At 43.7% G+C, this 26,155-nt stretch overlaps 1 protein-coding gene across 2 annotated transcripts in view; it reads left to right on the top strand.

The window, feature by feature from the left end:
- Positions 1 to 26,155, top strand: part of slc24a4b (solute carrier family 24 member 4b) — a 53,695-nt gene that overhangs the window by 9,053 nt on the left and 18,487 nt on the right. For both annotated transcript variants that reach the window (XM_048250645.1, XM_048250644.1), the window contains 3 exons: positions 22,462 to 22,538; positions 24,387 to 24,461; positions 25,325 to 25,409. In XM_048250645.1, coding sequence (XP_048106602.1) covers positions 22,462 to 22,538; positions 24,387 to 24,461; positions 25,325 to 25,409 — 237 coding nt within the window. The remainder of the gene's footprint in view (positions 1 to 22,461; positions 22,539 to 24,386; positions 24,462 to 25,324; positions 25,410 to 26,155) is intronic.

The following is a 26,155-nucleotide window of genomic DNA, read 5'->3' as shown; positions in this document are numbered from 1 at the left end:
GTGTAAAGCAGGAGAAAATAGAAATATTAATCCTTCTTAACCCCACTGATGGTTGAGTCACAGTTTGAAGGCAGATGGCCTTTTAAAATGACCGCTTTTTGTTGCCATCCCCCTCACACCCCAGCCTCACCCCCCCATCCCTCCAATGACGGCTTTCTGCTTCGTCATTCAAAGTGGGTTGAAGCCCTCAGCGAGTTTCAAAAGGCTTCGGATCATGTAGGGAGATTTTTTTTTTTTTTTAAACAGATGGTGCGGTTACTCCATTTTAAAAGGCCCATCTAATGTGAGGGGCATGAACGGTGAGCTTAATGTGAGGACACAATATGAAAATGGTCTTATTTGACAAGTTGTAGACGGGTCATGCATGGGGTTGCGGGACATTATATTTACCAGGTTTTAGTGAATATGGTTACATGCCTGTAACCAACACCTCTCTGCATCTGTGTACTTCTGTAGTAAAAGTAATTATGCAGCGCATGAAGCTTTTTTTCCCCTCTTTTCCCTTAAATGAGTGCAGGTTAATTTGAAAAGGGTGCCAGTTGACAAGATTATGCGGTGAAAATCTTGCTCTTAATCTCTTGAGATTACTTTTTACCCCTCTTACAATGTCTTGCCCACCACTTTTTGCATCTGCTCTGCTCTCACACACACACACACACACACACACACACACAGTCATTTACTCTTCATTACTGAGGGCTGTCTTGCACAGTATGGCAATATCTCTCCTCACTCCTTCTTTATGATTTATTTTAGGCCTGCTTTATCTTGTGAGCCAGTAGTTTCTCCAGCATATAAGCATAATGCAGCAGACGCCCACCTAGTACATATTCTCTCTCTCTTGCTCTCTCTCTAGTTTTTGCTCTCTTGCTCTCTCTGTGCCTTGCTTGCGTCTGCCCTCTTCTCTGCACTATACTGTATGTAACTGATTCTTCCCTACGCACAGAAACCCTCTCCCTTGTTTATTTCGAAAGAGTCACTATATGTGGGGAACAAATGTAGGATGTATGTAAATGTGTTTTTTTTTTTTCCTGCTCTTTTTGTGCACTGTACCTCCTATATAGGTGAAGGAAAAAATAGTGTTTGCTCTGAATGCAAGTTTCGATACCGACGGTCTGGTTTTCTTTTTCGTTTTCTGTATCATTTTAGCATTTTCTACAAGCAGCAGTCTGGCTGCTTGTAGATAGATAGCCGTTCAATGTACTCTCCAGGTTTGCATTAAGATTCTTGTCAGCAGACAGAGATGGCTGTTCCCGCATCATGATTTTGCACGTCATTAGCAATGTCTTCATGGGCTCTGACCGGTACTTGGGGGTGGTTGTAGTCTTCTCTCTGAGGAACAGTGTTTGGGGTCGGACTCTCCCTAGTATTATCCAGGAAGTGATTCTGTGTTTATTTTTCATTTTCTTCACTCTGTGTGTATTTGTGATTCAAATTCAATACAGTGAATGGCTCCTCATCCTCTTCTAGCTGCCGGTTCTGGCTGTGTGCTCACAAAAACCCCATGACAATCGTACAGTCTCCATCCTGTCCAGAAACAAAATAGCCAGGTCCGAGCCAGCCGGTCAGCACAGAGAACAGAGAAGGGGTGTAATTGTGATAGGCTGTTGAGATCAATTATGAACAACCGTTAGCCAAAATGGCAGTGAGTCTGTACCCCTCAGCCAAAGCACTGAGTGTTCCCCAACCTCCGAGTAGGTGGATGCGGAGGTGCCGGTTAACCCTTAGAACCCGATTGACGCAAAGTGCGTCAAAAAAACACACCCTTTCTTCTGTGTCGGATGAAAGAGGAGACACAGAGCTATCATTTGAAAAAACAGACTAAGTGACTGCAAAATAATAACTTCATATAGCTGGACTTACCCCATGTTTTTGTCTGTTTTTGTGGCAAAGCATGTTTATAATCCAACGCTATCATGTGTTTCTCTATGGCAAAGCATGTTCATAATCCGGTTTTGAGATCCAAATTCCTGCATGGCATCCAATTCAAGGCTCAAATTGCGTCCCAATTTGTTCAACAAACACCTTTTTTGCCTTTACTTTGTTCATGGCAATGCAGTAAAAAGTTGAGAATCATTGAGTGCATCCACCATAGGCACACACAGGCTAACACGCAAACTCTGGTTAGGTCCGATCACTTCGTGTCACAGATATGGAGTGCAGAAAGGTCATTTTTCATCACTAAATAAAAAATGGCATTTATTTCCGTAAATCATACACCACATATTTCTGTAAATTGCTCAGCCACAGAGTATCCCTCCAACATGGCAATGATATTTCCAGATTCAGGACAGTCTCCCCTACACCTAATGCTAGTACTAATACATTTTCTTTGCAAACACTGCGCTCTCCTGATTGTTCTCTTGTTTCTTTACTTGTGGGTGCGTGGTCCAGGGAACTCACAGAAAATAACAGAATGGTCGCACTCCAAAAATCTTTTCTTTCTTGCTTTTAATCCATTTTGCAACAGGGTTAACGAATAACTACTAATACATGAAATGATGGCAGATCTGGATAGCCTAGACTCTGCTGAAAAAACAATATATAGAGCGTGTCTCATTTCAGGGGCTACATGGTTCTAAGGCCAGATTTGTAGACCGGTTGCGTCATAGTAGCGCGACTAGTGCTGTCCCATTTCGTGGGCTCCTTCGAATTTGGCCGACAAATCCACCCTTCTTTTCCCCGAAACGGAGTGCGCATCGGGTGTATGCTTCGCGGCCTACCTGGTCCCCCAAGATTCGATACGTTTATGACGTTTCATTCAAGACATGGCGAGACAGTCGGCAGAGCCTACACATGTAAACGTTTAATAAACGGTTTAATAACATTTAAATTAAATGATCGGGTTTCAATGTGAACTATGGTTAAGCTATGTAGCCGATTTCCGTATCAAACCTAAATTTAGAACCACTTTCTAAACTAGACTGCATTTCCGGCGGGAACTGCAAAAGTGTGCTTGCCCTGGTCCGGTCACCAACGTGAGCAGACAGTGGCATACGCTATGCTGAACCTGGCTTGATCCAGGCATTGTAACAGTGCCTTTTAGTGTTGGAGCAGTGGCAATATCTCAAAAGCTGTAGGAGAGGGCTATTCAACTATTGGCTTGCGGGTTGAATGCGGTTCGTTGGATTTTACCTTTGGCCTGCCTTCGAATTTAGCTTCTATGACTAAGATCAAATCAATAAAATAAAATGACAGCAGTAATTGGCTGCAAAAATAAATAATGTCACGCGTCTTGCGCCTCTCAAACTGGGCTATCAGGTAACCTACAGAGGAATTTAAATTATGAAATATGACCAAGGCATTAAAAAGCTGCTTGTTTGTCAAGATCATTTTTCACTGATTTATTTAAAAAAATATGAGCTATGAGTGTGAATTTTATATATTCCATCCCCTAATTCTGTTTTACTGGTTTATTTGACAAATAATCTATATGGATTTGAAGACCTTATGTCTGTTTGGGATTGTTTTGAGAGCCTATTGATGTATCTCAGAATAAAGGAATGTCCACAACATTAGTGATGTTTTTTGTGTGTGTGTGTGAATGTATTTTACTTAACTCATTGAATGTAGCTGGATACTCATGAACGCATGTGTCTAATAGCCACAATAGGAGTAATTTTAGCAACACCGTATTTTGTGTGGCCCATAACAACCCAGTGGATCATGAAAACGTGCTTAAAAAAAAAAATTCACAGTCCTTGCTTGCTTGTTGGTACATTTTAATCCCATTCAGATTGCCACTTATCTGAGATGTAAGAGTTCAGTATAGGTTTAAGGTCTGGGGCAGGGATTTGACATTCTGTGACTTCTTCATTGAGGGCTTGCTTAGCAGCACTGTCCGCTTTCTCATTTCCCCTCAGACCAACATGGACTGGGACCCAGCAAAAAACTACACTCAAGTTCTGGTTCTTTAGGCGTTCTAGTTGATCAAGTTCAGCTTTGGTTGTACTTTTTGTGTGACATTAAAGCCTACTGGAAAGATTTTTAATTGCAATTTATTTGAATGCAATTTACTTTTACGATTAAATAAAATGAATTTATCCCGCTCACCCATAGTTTTCTATTTATTTACAAATGTCCATAGGCCTACTGTAATTACATTTATATATAGTTATTCTACTGATCTTTATACTATTCATCCTGCACATAGACTTATTCTTACTACTCTTATAATGTTGTTTCTGAACTACAATGACACTGTTTCCACACTGGACAAAAAAGAGAAAAAGTCCACTTCAACCAGGGTTTTCTGCTCCCACTTGTTTTTATTTTTCTGTGACGTTTCGGGTAATCACCCTTCTTCAGACGTCTACCGTTTCCACACTGCACATAGCTGTATGTTATGTACATATCTGTTATATATTTGTCATATTGAATATCCAGATTTATTCGGTTTTATTATATTCTGTTAATACACTGCATATATCTATATTATTATTTCTACTATTATAGTGTTACTGCTACATCTACATACATTATTCTACTTCTCTTATTGTATATATTGTAATATTCTTATTGTATGAGAACTGCTAATACACTGCACATATTTATATTTAATTCATATTACTCTAAATTACCTTCTTTAAATCAACTGTATACTACTGTCTACATTGCACTATATTTCTTGACCTGTCTCTGTATATTTCATCACCTTTCTATACTTTGCATCACATTGCATGCATACTGTAGCTACATGAATCACAGCTAAAATCCTTGGTTGCTATGAAGGCCAGTCGTTCTAAATGGATGGTTGCTATGGCTAAAGGCCAGTTATCTCTGCCGTTGTCAAGCGGGCATATCCTAACTTTATCTTATTCTCTATTTTACTTAGCCTACTTCCATACAGTGAGTCCCATTAAGAAGTGGCCACTTCATTCACGCTTACCGTGATTCACGCAGCAACATTATTAAATTAATCTGTCACCATATGCCTATGCCAACGTTTGCAAAGAGGAGAATCTTTTAATTTGATTCACAATGAAACGTTACATTTAATGTACATGTAAACAATGAGTAGGCTAGTTTTGGTTGTTTTTGGTGGTGTTACTGCATCCCTTAGTTATGCCTAAAATGCAAAATTGTTCCCTCGTGATTGTTAGACGCATTTCAAAACATTGCAACGTGAAATGCCACCACAAAACATTGTTTGTGAATCGGTCTTATTAGGAGTCCTAGCTTAAGCTGTCACAGACTCAGGCGCTACTTTTAGGGCTAAAATGCTTCCTGAATTACTCTTAGTAAAAAAAAAAAGTTACGAGTACAAGTATCTCGTATCAAATGACCATGGCATTACGCTAAGCAACATAAATCCCATAACGTTACAGCAACATCTCCTCCCTATGACCTAGCTAGCTAGCTTCTAGCCATACAAGAAATGAATGATGTTAAATCTCCGCTTAGCATTCTAATAACAGAAGAGGCACATTTATGTGGACCACTACAACATGACTCATTATGTCTGTAACTCTAAAACACTTACTTTCATAAAGGAAGCACACCATCCAGCACATACACATGGAAACCGATATTTTAGGTACTTGGCCACAAACTCAAAACGTGTCTCTAAAGCTCTGTTCTAGAATCTTTGCCCTGAAGTCTGTTCCAGTTGCTAGGCAACATCAAATAAACAAAATGAGAGTCTTTTCAAGGTATTAAAAGTGTACGTGTGATTATGAATGGATGTGTGTGGTTTGCAATTAGAATAAACAAGAAATAACATTTCCAATAATTTCCCATGATAAATTACATAATATTTGCACCTTCCTTACTTGTGAAGCTCATGTGAAGACACCATATTTCAAGTACACTAGTGAAATGTAATACAACGTTGCCACCTAGCGTTCAGATGTAGGCTATTTAACATTAACGTGACATTGCTTGCTTATTCTTTCGTCAACTCCATGCTTTTAGGAAAACAATCTTTTTATCATAGTTCCCTCTTCAATGAGCGATTACCAGCTAGTTTTTGTAACAGAGATGGCTGTTTATTGTCCCTAGGTTTACAGAAACACCTATTCATATTAATACGTAGCCTATGGAGTGCTGCCGACCACTGTTCATTACGGCCCAGAATGCCTTGCATGTCTTTATAACAAAACAACACAGTAAAACCTAAATGCCCGTAAACATATGCATTTGCATACTTGTAACATTTTTAATAATACTCTCCCATCATGATATTTAACAATAATTAAAAATTTAATTTGAATACCGTCAATGTGAAAACAACTCTATTATGTAAGCTATATATAGCTACTGTTCTCCTTGCTATTTCAGTTCGTAAGTCCATACTATCCCATGGCAGAGCAAGGATTTCATGATTGGGCAAGGCTGCCCAGAGACATTGTGCATACTTGGAAGGCATTGTGATAGCAGTACAACTGCAAGTGTGAAAGGTAATAGTTACCAAATATGGATGGGTGGTTTGCCAAATGATGGAAACTTTTGGAATGTTTTCTTTTTTTTAGCTTATGCACCCTCACATTGGAGTCCCGAGTTCAAATACAAAATTTGGTATCGATATGTGACCGTGTTCCTGAGATATGGACGACTTCCTGTTTCGGAGCTTCGCCGCCAATTTCGTTTGGCTGTGACGGGCAACCGCTTTCGAAAATCAAAAATCCTTCTGGTAACTTTTGTGAGGCTTGGTCCAAGGATGATGTACGTCATGTTTCGTGGCGTTCGGACCAAATATGTGACCTGTGAAAATTTAGTTTCACTTTCTGTTCAATCCAATATGGCGGACGAACGACACGCCCACCTGACATAATCTTCGCGAGCAACTTACACCGGTACTCACCGGACGTTTTAAAGTTGGAACGGTGTCTCTGTCTCAAAGGGCCTAGGCGCTAGAGCTGACAAAAAATTAGGGAGACGGGAAAAATAAAACTTAAGAAGAACTATAAGTGTGCTGCTTTGCAAGCACACTTAATAAATCTGTTCAAACATTTCAAATTGAAATGATTTATCAACAAGTCATATTAACATGCTCAGATATGATCACTGGTCAGTAGTCTATTAGGCCTACTATATTTTCCACGACTTGGGCTATTAGAAGACCGTTAAACAACACATTTAAAGAAACTAGTTGATGTCATTTTGCATGCAGGCTATAATTAGTTGATGTCATTTTGCATAAAAGCTATAATTAGTTCAAGGGAGGATTACATCCACCAAAGGTTTATTAAAGCGTCCGTTTGTGGCATCTAACTTACGGACGGATAATAACAAATTAATTTTGATAAATTATTAATTTGTCCATTAGCAAAGCGGCAAATACAATTTCATCAGTTCAAATGAACTAATGTGTTTGAACCGCAGCCTGACACACACGATGCCGCTGTAGATCACAACATAGGCTACAACTCGCGAAAACTAACATAGCCAGTAAGCCTAAAGCAAGTCTGATTACTAACATTGTAAATGTGCATTAAGAAAATAGCCTACTATAGCGATCTATTTTATGTGGCAAAGGTATGTGGTCATGATGCTTTGTGCATGATCGAGATAATGAAAGACATCTAGCCCTACAACAACACAGCACAACAAGAGATGAAAATCTCTGCTAAATGGATGCTCAGCAGCTGAACCACAAATATATTTGTCAACATTGCAGTTGGAAAAACGTATCGGTCTAGAAGCCAGGTCAGTTAACAAGTAAGATGAAGTGCAATATGATGCATTCAATCAGATATGTCTGCAAACGACCATTAGCTACAGTCACCACCATAAGTTACTCAACCGATCACAGCTGTCTGGCGATAGGCTACGTTATTCTGCCGTCCTAGCCAGGCTGCCTTAACTGTTGATATTCCCTCCTTTCCCTCCCAAGTTTTTGAAATTGGTCTACATGTCAGCAAAAAGAAATTACGCTGCCCGTGCCCACCTACCTCTCTAAAGTTTGGTTTTAACCAGGCTAGAAAGAAAAAGGCCAAGGCTACTCACATGAATATGCTCCAACTCCCTTTGAAATCGCCATCTCTTGAAAAGTAAAGCGACACTTGTGTGATTGCTTTTTAGCCGGTAGGGCTATATGGCCATGTACCCTCCTATCGCATTTTTGACTAGTCTTAATTAAGTAGTAAAAATTAATATTGACAGATGCCGCAATTAATTCCTTGATGACAATTCCTTTGCATTGTAGCCTGAATGTTGTTCTTAGGATAAGTGTCTGCTAAATTAATCAATGTAAACATGCTAAATGATGGGGAAAGGAGCAGCAGCTAAAAAAAACTAAATTCTTTTAGTTTGGAAGGACTTGCATAATTGTATATCTTTTTAATAATTCAAATAGATTGATTGCTCTCACTCCGTTAGCCTAGTTCATATTATTGTAACCTATACATAAAACGTAACACGTTGATCTGAAAGGATGCTTTTCACGAACATGAGTTAGAAAGATCAGTAGGCCTACTCGGGCTAATGACATAACAGATCCGTTCTTTTAGGCTAGACAGTCCCATTTTAAAAAAACGTTGGTCCAGCCAGGTCCGGTCTATGCGGTCACAGAAGACCAGTGCTAGGTAGCGCGAATGCTCCGAAATGAGACACGCCCCTCATATGTGTGTGTGTGGCACTTTCAATGACCAGAATAAATCCTTATGTAGAAAGGTAGTGAAAATGCCCTAAAAACAGCTTCTGGGTTCTAAGGGTTAATCCTAGATTTTGTGAGGAGCGGCCTGAACAGGAAGCCTAATTCTGTCAGCCCTCCACAGGCGCTGAGAGATGTTTGTGTTTACATGTATTCAGTGGCTTTCATCCAACGTGATGAGCGAAATTGAGCAAGCAGAGGAGAATGGAAAATCCCCACACCGTGGATTTGGCGTAATGCATTTCAGATGCGACTGGCAACAGAAACTTTCCTAGTGCTTAAGTGTTGCTGAAATCTACATGGACAACAGATAAGTAGTGCATTTATAGAAGAGGAACATAAAGCAAGATAATATGAAAATATGGACCAAAGCTTGGACGGCAATCTCCATTTTAATTTCTAGTTTCCAAAAATGAGCTTTAGCTTATTTCCCTTTCATCACACCTAAGAGAGGTTTTTATATAAGGGTGTTTGGATCTGAAGAGAGACCAATAGATTTCTTGTCTCCACAAGTAGAAGGGTGGTAATTTGTTTGCGTTTTAGTCAAGAGATTCTTCATGGTAACGTGTAGTTCTTTGAAACAACAATGAGTAATGCAGCCCAGATTTAATGAGTGTCTGGACATTGTGGGACAGCTCCTATTGTGTATTCCCCTCTGAAGTAGAATTTAATTTTTGTTTCTTGTGGAGGAATTACCGGAAACAAATGGCTGGCTGGCATGGTTACAGAAATGGCTGCAAGGTGCTGCAGACCTAAGAAAGATGATTGGGACAGCAATCATGAAAGCAACTCTTATTGCAGTTTGCACCACTTCAGTATTGTAATGCATTTATGGGGGACTCATTGTAATAGAATTGGAATTCATCCAAATAACATTGTCCCAAAAACCAAAAGTGAAATGTATTGTATTTGTCTTTGAAATAAAATAATGTAATCAACCCAAATCCTCAATATAGGTAGATGATGTAAGTATATATACTCTTTTGATCCCGTGAGGGAAATTTGGTCTCTGCATTTATCCCATTCCGTGAATTAGTGAAACCCACACAGCACACAGTGAACACACAGTGAGGTGAAGCACACACTAATCCCGGTGCAGTGAGCTGCCTGCAACAACAACGGTGCTCGGGGAGCAGTGAGGAGTTAGGTGCCTTGCTCAAGGGCACTTCAGTCATGCCTACTGGTTGGGGTTCGAACCGGCAACCCTCCGGTTACAAGTCCGAAGCGCTAACCAGTAGGCCACGGCTGCCCCCATTATATATACACACTACATGTATATGTACGTCTACACTGCATGTATGAGTTATGTTTATGTATGTATAGTATATAGAGTAGAGATGTCCTAGAGATTTTTCGATATTTTGTTCATCTTGACATAACAGCCAATGAGCAAATATGACAAAACTGCAGCAGAAAAGAACTATACAAAGAGGTGCCAGTGAATTATTTTTTTTTTTTTTTTTTAAATTTTTTTTTTTAAATATGAGCACTCTTTTGATGCTTTAAGTGTTGCACCCTTTGACTAGGCAGGGGGAGGAATGGGAGAACAACATAAGACTTATTCTCTCTGCCTAGAGCCATTTCCATTTCCATATATGGATCTCTCTTTGCTCTGAAACACCCACACGATTCTTCAGGATGGCGTTGGCATGACTGCTGGCTCGGCCGTGACCACTCCATCGATCTCCGAAAAGGCGATGTGAAACGCACACTCTAGGTCAACAGCGTCCAACGTGAAGACAAAAAAACAAACACCCCACCTCCTGCTTCCCTCCCCTTAACCTCACAAACAAACAAACAAACAAACAAATTACAACATTATGTCGTTGGCACAGCAACTTCTGGCTGGGCAAAACGAAGATTCCTCCCCTCCCCTCCCTACCCCACTCCTCTCTCCCCATCCATCCGTCCATCCTCCCACCCACTCTCCCTCCCTGTTCCAGCAGAGAGCTTTATGTGTTTGTGTGCGTCGCGGTTCATCCACTCCATTTCACTATCCATTCCCTCATCTTTTGTTATGAGGCTTACTCGTATCACATAAGCACTGGCACATCGTTTGAGTGGATCAAGGCCAGTTGAGTTGAGTGTTTTTGTTTACAATTTTGGAGACACACACACGCGCACACCGGGTGTTTTCCTTCTAAGTCTTAAACTGACTCCTAAACATTTTGCTCCTAAGTCGGGCGCCTTACCCATTTCCCCTCTGAACGCTCCTTAATTGGATACTGATGAATGGGGATCGTCTGTGGCGCAGGTATGAAGAGGACAACCTCACAGCTTAACACTGATACTCACACACACTCAGAACCAGTTGTGTTGTGTGCACCATTGCTCTATTTGTGTGTGTGTGTGTGTGTGTTTGTAATTGACCCGCTAGTGTGCGTGTGTGCACGCTGGGTGGGGCGAGCAGAACTGAACAGTGGAGCCGAGGGCTTTTTTGTACGGCCCAGTTTGCCACATGTATTAATCCCCTCTGGCATTGTGATTACTGCGGGTTTAGATGGTGTGCCATACTAATCTGCCAGGAAAGGGGGCACGCTTTTTGCTTTGTGTTCTGTTTTTCCAACTTTTTTTTTCTTTTTAATAAAAAGTGTGGGGGTGTAATTGGGGTGGGGGAGCAGAGAGGGTGTCTGCTTCAGCTCTGCTGAGAGAAGTCCAACTAAAGGCATCGTCATGGTGTGTGTGTGTGTCATGAGTGATACGCTGGGTAGATATTCTCTCTCGCTCGCTCGCTCGCTCGCTCGCTCGCTCTGTTCTATATACCTGTATGTGCATTGGTGGTGTTATTGCAGAGGCTGAGACTGTAAATTAAGGTGGTGTGTGTCTGTCTGAGGTGTATCGTGTGTGTGTGCGCATTCTTCTGATTTTTGGTGTGTGCGTGTGCATATTGGTACATTTCAGAAAAATTCCCTAGATAGGTAGTGTAACAACTGTGTCCCTGTGTGTGGGTGTGTGTGCACACGTCTGGGCTGAGCTGGCGTGGCACGCAGAGGCAGTGGTGGTGGCGGCAGCAGCAGAAGGAGGCTGTTTAAAAGGGAATTACAGCCGTGGGGATTACTGCAGCAACCGCTTCTGCTACACACATCATAGCGGAGGGAGGGAGAAGAGAGGGAGGGCGGGAGAGAAAAACGGAGGAAAGGAGAGAGGGATGGAGTGAGAGAGGGATGGAGAAAGGGAGGAAAGAAGAGGGAGGGAGGGAGAAGGGGAAGAAAGGAGAGAGGGATGGAGGGAAGGAGAGAGAAAGGGAGAAAAGAAGAGGGAGGGAGGGAGAAGGGGAAGAAAGGAGAGAGAAAGGGAGAAAAGAAGAGGGAGGGAGGGAGAAGGGGAAGAAAGGAGAGAGGGATGAGGGAAGGAGAGAGAAAGGGAGAAAAGAAGAGGGAGGGAGGGAGGGAGGGAGAAGGGGAAGAAAGGAGAGAGAAAGGGAGAAAAGAAGAGGGAGGGAGGGAGAAGGGGAAGAAAGGAGAGAGGGATGAGGGAAGGAGAGAGAAAGGGAGAAAAGAAGAGGGAGGGAGGGAGGGAGGGAGGGAGGGAGAGAGCGAGCGAGGGAGATAAGGAAAGAGGGAGGGAGAGAACGGTGTGGGCCGTTAGTGCATATGTGCCACCAGCACTAAGGAGGCCCACAGGCTGAGAACACATGCTCACCTCCTGTCCACACACACACACACACACACACACACACACACACACACACACACACACAACAAATAAAGCAGACTTACACGGCAGGTGCAGACATACATACACACACACAGCAGACATATACACACAGATAGAACACACGCTCAGTAGGCGTGTGTGTATTATACACACATGCCTCCTTCTCACTCATGCTGGCTCATCCTGTTCTCCTAAGCCTGTACTAAACATGCATGCCACGCTCCCAAATAAAGAGCAGTGAGCTAGTAGCTAGGGCGAAGCAGGGCTCTCTTTCCCGTTGGACACAAATCCATCAGCGTCATCACTTCCTGCTATTTCATTCCTCTAGAGTAGTGAATCCCTAAGTGTAGTTCAGGCCCTGCATTCAGGGGTTTTGGGACAACCAATCGCTGGTATGGACTAACTGACGTGCAGATGTAATAATATAATGGAAAATGCTTTAATTGATGTATTAATGTATAAATAGATGTTCAGGTTCCACACCAGCACTGGTGAGACCATAGATAGATATGCATATAGATATCTTTGGGTGAGACGCTAGTGAAAGTGTGGAAACTGCTGCTGATGTCCATTCTCAGTCTGTGCATGAGGGACCCCTTAAACAGTGTTTTTACTTACTTAGATGGCCCTCATTTGTGTGTGTGTGTGAGGAAGAGAGTGAGTGACCCACTCATATTTGACCCACTCCTTCCCCAGAGAGAGGTGCATAGTGCAGGCAGCTGCTTTAAAGTGGCCCTTCTGCCAGATCAGGCCTTTGAAAGTAACTCCCAGAGCACTGTTCTCTCTAAATGTGCCACCTGCTCTGGAGTAATTATATATTTACAGCATTATGGGTGTGTGTCCCGTGTTCTGTGCTGGGGACTTGCAGCAGCTCTAACAATGGCTAGGAAAGTACACACACACACACACACACACTGACTAAAAAAGTGCAAACATCCCTCATGGCTTTTAAAATGGCTATGTTTATTTTGCTCCTGAGTAGAATGGATATGTGTGCTGTTCCTTGTTTCCTACCATTTTTCTGTCTGTCTGTCTGTCTCTCTGTCTGTCTCTGTCTGTCCGTTTCACATTTTGTTACCGTATTCTCTCCTCATCCATCCTTCACACTTGAGCTATGCCATATTGAAGAGCAAATTGTGTATCGTGATCATGCTCCTATATAGTAAGATTTTTTTCATATTGCAATATTGATATAGCTTTGTGATGTTTTTGCGTAGTTTTGGAAGCCAAATCTGGTTGTTGTTGTTGTTGTTGTTGTTGTTGTTGTTGTTGTTGTTGTTGTTAAAGGGCTAAATGCAATTTTGTTAAATAAAAACCATAAACAATATACAAACTTCAACTCTGTAAGAATTATTAGTTAGATACAAGGTACAGGTTCAGTCACAGAGAAGTTTAAGGGGAGATTGTGTAAGATGGTCTCTGAAGCATGTTGCATGTGCATGTGTCGCATGTGCACACCCCAACCCCTTGGGGCCAGCTCTGGTCAGGTGCTCTCTGCCCGAGGAAAGCAGCTCTTGCTCGGCCGGCCGGCTGCCTGCATGCCCCTCCCCTTCTCCCCGGTCTCTGGAGTTCTCACTAGAGGCCCTGTAATCCGGCCCATTACTTAATTATCCACCTGGATACACACCTTGGCAATTAAAAAGTCACACTTGTCGATGCAGATCACGCATGCACGATCCCTCCGCCGCTCCGGGCGATAGAGGAGGAGGAGGAGGAGGAGGCGGCGGCGGCGGCGGAGGTGATGGTAGTGGTGTCGGTGAAGATGGTGTTGAGGCTTGATGAGCCTGATGATGAGTTCAGTTAGTTCAACAAATCTGCTTCCCCACCTCTGCTTCTGAGGCTTCCCGGTGCTGCTATCACGCACAGCTTTAATAAAGCTAAAAGCTTAAGGTGTCTGTGCTCAGGGAGGTGCTAATGTGAGCAGGCCCAAAGCCTTGGATGGCGGCAGGCATCGACATCCGTGCCGAGGTCTCCCCTGTGCAGGTGTTTGAAATGGAGACTTTATACCCCCCCCCCCCATCTCTTTATCTGTGGCAGCCATGCCCAGAATACCCAAATGTTCATATTGCAGCAGATGCTGTAGCTTGGAGCCAGTCAGGGGGCTTTGGAAAAACTGATAGGCCCATTATCGAATCGCGCCGCCTGAATTCCCAATGTGTGGCCGAAGGCTGGTGTTGGCAGGACCTGATTTTTGTGTGTGTGCGTATGTATCCTGTGTGTGTTTGAATCCTGTGTGTGTGCGGTGTGTGTGTGTGGGGAATGGGGTGGTCGGGAGGGCTTGTGGAGGTGTGTGGGGTTGTTGTTGGTGCTGTGCTGTGGGAGAGTGACTTCTTGCCTGGGCGCCGTGGCAGTCAGAGCTCGCCAGCTTTCTCTGTTGACATGGCTTTTGGGCTGCCAGGCAGCACCCTGCGAGAACGTAGCGTAAGCCCCCACCCAGTTCCCTCTGCCCCACAGGGGTGTTTGGATACATGTGTGTTTGTGTACGTACTGGTAGGAGATGTTTGACTGTATGTCGGTGTTTGTTTTTTTTTATTATTATTATGCCAATTTCAGGTACACTGTATGGATCTAGATGTATAGATGACTGAGAGTGTATTTTTGGAACTGTATGGCGGCAATGGCTGTGAGGGACATGCATGTGATTTCGATTTTAGTTTTTCAATTGCCGATGTTGCTATTAAGAAGGCAGAGCGGCCGGTGACCTGACCTTGGGATGTTTGGTGGTGGTTGTTGTTTGGGGAATCTCTGGCCTCCCCTCTCACCTTCAATGAGAGAAATATTTTAATCTAGCAGATGAAATGTCGTTCTTGTTGGTCCTCTCTTCAAAGCCTGGTTCCCCTGGAGTGTCTGGTCTGATTTGCATTCCAATCTTCCCCCAAAACACACACACACACCTTACATACTCACTCTTACGACCTCCCCTACCCATAACCATAACCATCCCCACCCTTGCCCTCTCCCCTACAAATACCCCGTCACCCCCTCCCCCGCAACTCGACCCCTATTGTGACTGTTATTGCTCCTGTCTTGTCTTGGATGTCTGTACCATTATTACTCATTCCTCATTCCACTATTGCTCTTGTCTTCTATGTTTGCACCATTATGATTTACTTGTTATTCCTCAATTCACTGCTGCTCTTGTGTCTGTATGCATCTATATGTATCTGTATGCATGTATGTATGTATGCATGTATGTATGTATGTTTGTATGTATGTATGTGGTACTGTTGTCCTTCTGTTTCTTTGTTTCCCCCATTCTGTAAGCGACTTTGGGTCTTTGAAAAGCGCTATACAAATCAAATGTATTTATTATTATTATTATTATTATTATTATTATTATTATTATTATTATTACTCACTAAACACACACACACACACACACATACAACTGACCTCAATTCAGCGCCTCCCTTTATTAGCTGCTGTCTAATTAAAAGTGCTGTGAATGTCAAGAAGTCGCCTGGCTGTTTGTATTTGTTGAAATTCAAGCAAGCGTGTAGACACGTTTGTGTGCGTGTTCATTTGAAATAATACCTTTTAGGTTAATGACACACACACACGTGCACACACATACACTTCTGAGGATCTGTGTAGGCTTTTATCTGTCTGCATACCATATGATTGATTGTTTCATATAAAGGGACACTAACAGGCAGTGTTCCCACACGGTGCGTCTGCATACATTTTCGGGATTAGCGCTATGGAAGATTTATTTACATCCAGTGACTGGCGTGGGAGTGTTATTTTTTTCCTTTTTAAAAAGGATAAAATCTCCAACCCAGAGTCACCTGTGCAAATGGAATGGGCAGCCTTCCCTAACCAGAGGCAGTTAATCGTGAAACGAGTATGCCAACGTGGTCAAAATCTTTGACTTTTCCCGAAAACACAGTGTAGAGCAATTTGAAGGCTCTGCATAAAAATGGCCAAAAATGTCTAAAATGGGATTCTGCAGGGAGGACACCTTGTATTAGTGTCATGAACATCGGGCTGCCATATGGCTAAGGTCCGGTTAACAGCATTTGGCAGAGTGTGGTGGAGGGAGCATGGCTCTTGAAAACTCTCCAAGGTGTGTGTGAGGCCAGCCCATTTATGGCCAGACCTGTAGGAGAGGAGAGAAAAAGTGTGTGTGTGTGTGTGTGGGGTGCGCAGAAAAGACAAATGAACAAACGTTTTTTTTCCATTAATTTCTTGCATTAGCAGCGTAATCAGGTGTCCAAACAGAGGATGCAGGTTTTAGTTTTAGATACCTTAGCCTCTGTAATGTCTCTCGCTCTCGCTCGACCTCGGGCATCCCATTATCATGTTTGAAAATCTGAGACTCAAAATTAAATTGGCAAGACATTGTCTCTTAAATGCGCAACAATTTACTGCATAAATGATCTTGCCTTGATACCCATAGTCATACAAATAACCGGTCCGATCCCTGACTGGTAGGAAAAATGTGGGCGCAGGGAGTACTCCAACATCGCTTTCCCATGGCCACATCCACAGCTGAGGTTTCCTTGAGCAAGGCCTGTGTGTGTGCATAGAAAGAATTTCCCTCGGGATCAACGAATAGCATCTATCTATCTATCTATCTATCTATCTATCTTTAAAACTGATATTTACACCCGCTGAATACCCGCTGAATACCCACTGAATGCACGGACTATCTGTCTTCCCGTAGTCGTCCCATATGCACCGTGGGTCTCCATATTGCTCTGGTGCGTGATGGTGATGAGTAAGTATGGCCCCTGCTGGAGTTTGTCCTGAGTGTAAATAACTCCTGATTCATCCTGCTGCTGTTGCCAAAAGCTTGTCTTCTCAGGCAGCCGTGCCAAGTGCCTTTCTACGTAACTACTTGTGTGTGTGTGTGCGTGCGTGCGGGTGCGTGTGTGTGAGGCAAGGGACACAAGCATCCATGATGAGAATATAGATTTGTCAAAAGATGGAGAGCCAGTGCCAAGATCCAAGAGTCACCTTGAGCCATTTGGGTCTTTATCTATGCAATGCTGTTCTTGGGTCCTATGCAAAAATGTCATTTAATTATATGTGTGTGTGTGTGTGTGTGTGTGTGTGCGCGTGTGCGTGTGTGTGCGCGCGCGCGCGCGCATGCATGTGTGCGTGTATATGTAGGACATGGGCATACATTTTAAAAAATCCACACAGCCATTCTTTCACATTGCGCACATGCACACACGTTCATTATATATGTAAAACCATACTTCAAGTCCCTTGACTCTTACACACTCATTCATATCTATACACACACACACGCTAATCTCCCTCCAGCCTCTGGTCAGGCTCTCAGAAGACACTACCCCGTTGCGTCGTCGTCCAATCGCCTGTTTTTTACGCAGCCCCGTCCAGCACCAGGAGGAGGACGGCCGTCCGAATCTGTGAAAAATTGCACAGCGAGGGGCTGCCCGGTCGCCGTTGTTTTAATTATTGATGCCCATGCTGATGTCTACAGTCGGAAAATGGAAGATGCTGGGCAACAGCGTGGATGTCGGGGGAGGACTATAGAGATTTCCAGCAGTGCTGTACAGAGTGATTTGCAGCCGCCTCTACATCCACCCACCCACCCCCATCCCCCTTTTCGATGAAATTATTTTGATGGAATTGCCATGTATAACACCTTGTTTCCGTTTTGTTCGACAATGCTATTAAAATCTGATTTAATATTGCGCGCCAAGTGCCCAAGCTGCCTCCCAGATGCTTGCCTGGAATTTAAATTCTCACTGTGTGTGCCACTGCTATTCAACCTTTACGCATGGGCTGTGCAGTTATTTTCAATTAACCAACTTGGGCCTGTGTTTGTGTGTGTGTGTGTGTGTGTGTGTTAGTACCCCCCCCCCGCCCCTTCATTTTCAGTATTAATTTTAGACAGTCACCTTGTGAGATTTATTGCGATTGGCTGTGGGCCCGGCATTCCCGTAGCAATGGTTGCCAACGGTGTTGCCCGAGGTAGAGTGACCTTGAAGGTGTTCTCTGCGCGGTGCACGAGGGAGCCTTTAGCGTGGGAATGATGAGCGTAACCTCCGACCCACTGCTGTGGCTGTCTCAGCTGCAGTTAGCACTCTGGGTGTGTTTACCCATTTCCTCCCTCCCTCCGGATTCTCCGGCTCAATCTTGTGCCCCCAAAAGTCTTCTGTCTCTCTACACACACACACACACAGTTTCTCTGTGCTCCTATCCTCCGTATTTTGCTTCTCTTTCTCCCGTTTCTCTTTCGCTCAGTCTTTCATTCTTTCATTTCTCTCTCTCTCTCTCTCTCTCTCTCTCTCTCTCTCTCTCTCTCTCTCTCTCTCTCTCTCTCTCTCTTCTCTCTCTCTCTTCTCTCTCTCTCTCTCTTCTCTCTCCTCTCTCTCTCTCTCTCTCTCTCTCTCTCTCTCTCTCTCTTCTCTCTCTCTCTCTCTCTCTCGCCTGCCGTTGGTTTCCCGGTCTCTTGCTCATGGCTTGCGTCCCACTCAAGAGGAAACTGCTGAATAAAACACTTCTGCGAACGTTAGCGCTATCTGCTGTCGCTGCCAACCAATGCACCCAGGTGCCACCCCTGATGCCAGGCAGGCACGGAATGTTCCCGCCACATTTATTAGTTTTTTACAAAAAAGTTGCTGTTGCGACCCACTCACAGTAACATTCCCCCATAACGGTGTGTTGCATAACGCCATAAACCAGTGTGTCCTGGATTTCATCCAGGCGTTCTGTATTAGAGCATCATTAGAGAACTGCTGGTAATGCCATCGAGGCAGCGGGGAGTTTCTGTAGTTGGAGTTCTGAGGGGAGAAAGCTGATCTTAGCACACAGTTGTTGATGCAACAAACTCCCAGAGCAGTCTTGAGTAGCTGGGCCAGTATCTACTGTTTTGTTTCTGTGGTTGGTGAGAGATGCACAATTTGGCTTTGAGCTCTACCGGCTCCAGCCTGTAACATTCTATTGGGGAATGTTTCCGATTGTTTAAAGAAGCACTGTGCAACAATTTTAGCAAAAATTACCTTTCCATCTCTGGAAAAGACTTCATGTTTGGTGCAAAGTTATGGAATATCAGGCAACTTTTGTAGCAATTTACTTGCCAAAACACATTCATACAAATGCATTTCAACACAGAATTGATGTATATCTGATTATTAGCTTTACTGCCATGGAAATTTACATTTGACTAGTCTGGAAATGCTCTTCCTATCAACAGGGTTCCCACTCTGACACATCAGTGAAAAAATGACCTGAGATTCAGGTGGTCAAAGCTACTGAAAGCATTAAAGATGAGGACCGTGAGGTTGATATGAAGAGTCACCAGGCCAGTGATATCTTAATCAATTGGCAATCTATCAATTTAGTTTTGGATAATTGCTTTGTTTTTTAGGAGTCTTGCTAATGCACCATTAATAATAAGACTAGGAAGGGCAGGAGAATGTACCACTGGCAACCGCAGTGTCCGATACAAACCTACTCTCTACAAGACGACCCTCCAACCCCAGGAAAATGTTCTTCTGGATTCTTCAGGTGTGTTGGTCACGACTTGCTCCATGTACAACAGCTTCTACATTCTGTACCACCTCTAAAACAGCCCATGGGTTGTTAGTAGCATGTATGGCTTTGGTGCGTTTCAGTGCAGTGGCTGTCCTTGAGGTGGTGTGGTCACAGAGACGTTGAACCAGAGAGAGCAGCCTGACGGGCTCATCATGTGGGAAGCCGTGGGTGAGTGGTTTTTTTTGTGTCAGAGCGCCGGAACAAGGCGGTGGTGCCGAGGCAGCTCCTGTCAAATGCTGGACGCCCACAGCAGACAGGACTGTCTGTACAGGGGGCCGCTCGTTAAGCTGGAGCAGTTGGCGTGTGGCAGCCGAACACTCCTGTGAGATGCTGCAGACGCTGGGGCTATGCAGACAGCAGCGCAAGTTGACCGAGTGTCCATGTCAAGAATGGCTGTTGAGACAGACTGGCTGGTAGTTGTTTACATGTGTGGGGACTGAATACAGATGGTATGAGCCACTCTGTTGCCCATGTCAAGATGTTGATATCCATCAGGCTGTTGGATGTGAGGCACAAAAGGGCATGTTTTTTAGGAGGAGGAGGGAGGGTGAGAAAGGGGGAGAGAGAGAGAAAGAGACCGATCTGTGGTTGTATTTTAATGGTTTCTTGAGTCGTGCGGAGCCTGGTGGTGGTGAGTGTGCCTGTCTCAACGGTGAGGTGTCACAGTGTGGGATGAATGCTGCTGGGGCTGGAACATGAGGGATGTGAGAGGACTAGGGCTAGGGGACAAGTTCCTGGACTGCTGCTGAGAGGACTCTCTCAAAATATCGCTGCCACTGAGCAGGCAGAATATACCAAAAGTGTGTGTGTGTGTGAAGTGAGGGAGAGAGAGCGAAGAGAAAGTATTTGTATGTAAGAGAATTGGAGGCCAATAGATGGAGAAGCTGGTTGAGTTCATAGGCCTGTTGTCAACATTGTCGTCTACCATCTTCTCAAAGAACATGGTGGCTGACTCCTCGCCTGTCTAGAGAGGATGACTTGTGTACAGTAGGTTGAATAGAATACTGACTGCACAGAAAGGATTGCATGCTTCAGTATGCCTCCCCTAATCATACTGCGATGCATACCAGTACTAACCTTGACTTGTAATTAACTGGCTTTATATCATAATCCAAGAGAGCAAAAGTGGATCAAAAATCACTGATACTGCCGATACTTCCCTTTCCCATGCTGGCTGGAAACATGCTCACCATATGAAATGTATGGCATGAACATTCACATTTGTTTAGTGCTGTTCTCTTAACCCTTTGAAGTATTTTAATCAGATTGTGAGTGACCTTGTTATAGAATCTGCTGTACGTCGGTTGTGCAACAGCAGGGAGCGGGCCGGCACATTGTGGGGACTGACCAATGCCTCCTCACCAGATGCCAGCCAGCGTGTACACACGCGTGGTCCAGTCATGACTGGAGAGGTTGTACTGGGATAAGGTTGAGTTCCAGATGGATTTGGGCTACATACAGTGCACTCAGTGACCTGTAGTGGTGGTGCTGTTATTGGGACTGCGTCATTAGAAGAAATGTAATGTAGCCCCACCTTGAATTATTATAATTGCCTTTTTCCGTAAAGCTTAACTTCTTAAACAGATAAATATAATGCACTCGTTTATGATGTGTACATGGGGCCAGCAATGGGTGTGGGGTTTGGTGTTGTAAGATGCATTATATAAAGTAGATTATACTGTAACTGAAGACCATATAGTATTTATTGCACAAGTCCAATAACAACACATACTGTACCGGTAATCTAAAGTCCCCCAACATTGTTTGGGCATATTAAATATAAACGGTACCCCCTGCTTCTGTGGGAAGATTCTGAGAGTCCTCCTCGTCTTTAATGAGGCCATTGAAGGGATGCCTCGCAAACATGTAAGCTATGATTTCTGTGCCATATGTTACTTTTTGCTCAGTGTGAAACATCACCCAATGTGCATGTATTTTTAAAAGAAAACATTTGGTGCATGTGTGTTTTTAGATGTCGTGTTTCTCTGCAAGGTTACATCAGACTCTGAGTGTCTTGTCATAGGATGTCTACTAAATAATTGATCTGCACTTATATAGCAAGACCTGTGATGTAGAGATGAGTGAAACTCGATGTGTGCAATATGCACAAATCAAATGTATGCCGATAGTAGTGTGGAGAGGCAGTAGAATACTAATTTACTCAATATGCTTCAGATTTTTTCCGAGAACACTGTGGCGCAAACAACTGCAGCATCCTTACCACATTTGGGTCCAGGTGCTCACAGGAACCTGCGTACGAATGCGGCCCGTGGTCACTTCCTAAACCCAACACATATCTCTCCCACTTGCTTCCTGTCACTCTTCAGGGTCCTTTCTGAATCAAGTCAAAAGGCCAAAAAAATATACGTTAAAAATATACTTTATTGGTTTCTTAGAGAGACTCTTAATTTGGTCAGTTATGTTGACTAACAGTCCGTGTGTGTGTATGTTGACATATTGACTTTTTTTTTTTCTCTCTCTCGCTCTCTCTCTGCCTCCCCTCTCTCTCTCGCTCTCTCTCGCTCTCTCTCTCTTTCTCTTTCTCTCTCTCTTTCTCTCTCTCGCTCTCTCTCTCGCTCTCTCTTTCGCTCTCTCTTTCTCTCTCTCTCTCTCTCTCTCTCTCTCTCTCTCTCTCTCTCTCTCTCTCTCTCTCTCTCTCTCTCTCTCTCTCTCTCTCTCTCTCTCTCTCTCTCTCTCAGCCATACGTGAGTTTCCTGGTGACATGTTTTCCAATGATGAGCGAAAGAGCGGTGCAGTCTTACTTCATATAACAGCGGTAGGTGTGTTTGTGTGTGTGTGTGTGTGTCTGGATGACTGTGATGTGGGAGTCTTATGCAAAACACCCACCTTTTTTCTATTCTGCCCTCATTTGTCAAGACAGAAGTTGCTGTTGTGTTTCGTGTGCAGAAATAGCTCTGTTCTCCTGGAGTTGTGTATCTGCCGAGGAGAACAGTGGAAACCTGGAGTCTGTTCCGCCATCAAACTCTCCGATCTCATTTCCTCCTGTTACATTTTTAAAAACACTTTCTTAAGGGAACTGTTCTGCAGAGATGTCTTGAGTTGGAAGGATTCCCCCATGATTTTCTGTGTTTAGTTGTGGCTAAATACAGACTGACCATGTTGCTAACCCCCAAGAAAAAAGAAAAAAATTAGGTGAGTAAGTAAATTAAGTATAGAATTACTTATCTATCCAACATATGAACATTGCATAGTGTTGTACAGTTATGCATTTTTATTAGTATGCAAGCTCCCCCAGCATCAAACCCATGCTGGTGTTATTTGTATCTTCCTTTTATTACTAGTTGAGCAAAACAGACTCCATGTTCGTGTTGGGATCTCCCCCTGCTCTCCTGTTTTAATTTTGTTTGACCTGCTCTGGTCCTCCCAGTGGGGTTTGTATGGGAGCTCTTGTCCGTCCACCAGAGCTGTCAGCCGTTCATTAGGGCCGAGGAAAAAGGCGAGGCTGAAAAATAGCCGTCCTGCCATCATTGACCCCGTGAGACCAGAATGTCATTGGTCGATTGCTTTCCCTGTACAAACAAAAGTCATCAGATTCCGAGCTCCCGTAAACTGAGAGGAAGTCGATAAAGACAAAGGCCAAGAGGGCTGGAACAGGCACAGGGGCTGTGGCGGCGGTGGGGATTCTTCATACTGCCCCGGGGCTGCAACTGGAGTGTAGGGGCTGGGGCTTAGAGGGTTGTGGGGATGTGCTGTGCCAGACATCCTGGATGTTTGAGCTGGAAAACACATTATTGTCCCCAGGTGAGCTATGTGTCTGAGGGCCTGGAGGTTCCCCCCCCCCCATCTCCCCTTTCTGGTCTGGAAGTACACATGAATCAACCCACAGGTTTGGCTTCAAGCTTAAATACTGAGTCCTTTGGCACCCCTTGTGGACAAAGAGTGTCATGGCCGCAACCAGGCTGTGGGCAATGGGCGAGCAAATTCATAATGTTTCCTCCTTGGCTTTACGGAGAGCCCCGGTCATTTGTCATGGCGTAGAGTGTGGACGTGAATTGATCGGAGATGAAAGTAGTCAGGGACGTAACAGTCAGTCGCTAGGGGTGAGAGGTGCACTTCCAGTTTGCCACTGATGATGTGTGTCTACCTTCTCCCTCAGGATGCTGGAACAATGTGCTTGACACACACACACACACACACACACTCACACTAACACTTCACTGCTTATGGATTTGTCTCTCTGTTGCAGTTATTCTCTATTGTGGACACTCCCTTTTACACTAGAAGGCACATAATATGCAAACATCAGCTCGGTAGACATCCTGACGACATGTATGAAAACAATAATAACACTAAGTTATTCATGCATGCATGCTTGCATATAGAGTGCCCAGTGCATATGTGTGTGTATATATAGCCACCCCCGCACATGTGTAGCACAATACACACAGAGGTACATCATGCGTTCCTAATCTCACTGGACACAGCATATTAAATCGCACTGCTGGGAGTTTTCATGCCATGCAGGCATTTACATATAGATTTAAGGGATATTCACTGGCTCAGAAAGACACAGCGCAGACACACACACACACACACACACAGACACACAAACACAAACAGAGGGTGCTATCCCTGACTAACTCTTCTGATTCCTCTCTGTTAGGCGCTCTACATGTTTCTGGCTCTTGCCATTGTGTGTGATGACTACTTCGTCATGTCCTTGGAGAAGATCTGTGAGGTATACATGACATGGCCGCCACCATCACCACCTAAAGACTCGAGCGATCTTCCCTCAGCAGGGAGCGGGCCGACACATGGTGGGGACTGACCAATGCCTCCTCACCAGATACCAGCCAGCGTGTACACACGCGTGGTCCAGTCATGACTGGAGAGGTTGTACTGGGATAAGGTTGAGTTCCAGATGGATTTAGGCTACATACAGTGCACTCAGTGACCTGTAGTGGTGGTGCTGTTATTGGGACTGCATCATTAGAAGAAATGTAATGTAGCCCCACCTTGAATTATTTATAATTTTTTCCGTATTTTCCGTAAAGCTTAACTTCTTAAACAGATGAAGATAATGCACTCGTTTATGATGTGTATATGGGGCCAGCAATGGGTGTGGGGTTTGGTGTTGTAAGATGCATTATATAAAATAGATTATACTGTAACTGAAGACCATATAGTATTTATTGCACAAGTCCAATAAAAAGTCCAACCCCTTTGTCCCTCCCGCCTTGAAATCTCCACTAAAGGAGGGAGTGGAGCCTTAACATGCTTCCCCAGCAGTTTTGGAGTATGGTCTTCTGTGATAAATTTAAGTTTTATTAAGTTTTATCAAGTTTTTCAAATCTAGCATACTACTACCTACATGCTTCTATATGCTTGTTCTATACACATTTTGTTTTATCTTATGTTTATCTATCTAAAGTATACTATAGTACAGTTCTTGCCATTTTGTCTCTTAATGTTTTTATCATTATGCCCACTTTTATTATGTGACAGATGTGCTGTAATGGGGTGTGTGTGTGTGTGTGTGTGTGTGTGTGTGTGTGTGTGTGTGTGTGTAATTGTTGTGTGTTGCTCCTGTTCTGTCTGTAGAAATTGGACCTGAGTGAGGATGTGGCGGGAGCCACTTTTATGGCAGCAGGGAGTTCTGCTCCTGAGCTCTTTGCCTCTGTTATAGGTAAGTGTGCACACACACACACACACACACACACACACTGTGAAGCAGGGCCGTAGTCACCATAGACATTGAGGTGGATGTGTCGCCGCCCCCCCAATATTCAAATATGTCCAAAATGTCCCCCCCAATATATGGACATAGAAAATTAAATAAAGAAAACACTATACTGCAGGAAGCCAACAAGCACCACAATCTGAAATGTAGTCAAACGTAAATAACGCACACATTAGTGACCTATGGTTCCAGAGAGAGTAGCCTACACCTCTGAGTGGTTTGTCCTGGTGGTGTTTTAGTGGCGTGCGCTATCAAATGCTTACTGTACCATAGGTGCGGTGCGGTAGGGCTGTCAACAATATCGCTAAAGCTACCGGTCCAATTCTCACAAATCTTGTTGGAAAGGTGTAGCACAGGCTAAGGAAAGCCCATTATTTTTTTCGGAGCCGATAAGACTCAAAGGGAACTTTGAAGCATTTTCCATATTGTAGGCTATTTTCCTCGCAATGATATAATCAAAATACAAAATCCTATTAGGCTTTTGGTCCAAACCTATGAGTCTAAGCCTTAGTTTAAAAAAAATATCTTCAGGTGTAAGTAATCAAAGAGCCATTGTATTCTGTGCAATATAGAGGTTAATAAAGATCCTCTAGTTTGTAATTTCTTTTAAAATATTAATTTGGGAGACAAATGGAGTCATACCACAGGTATGTCCAGGGATGGATTAGCCTACTGAATGGGCCTACTGGGCC

The sequence above is a fragment of the Alosa alosa genome, chromosome 8, assembly GCF_017589495.1.
Source record: "Alosa alosa isolate M-15738 ecotype Scorff River chromosome 8, AALO_Geno_1.1, whole genome shotgun sequence".
Classification (NCBI taxonomy): domain Eukaryota; kingdom Metazoa; phylum Chordata; class Actinopteri; order Clupeiformes; family Clupeidae; genus Alosa; species Alosa alosa.
This window is presented reverse-complemented; position numbering and strand designations above follow the sequence as displayed.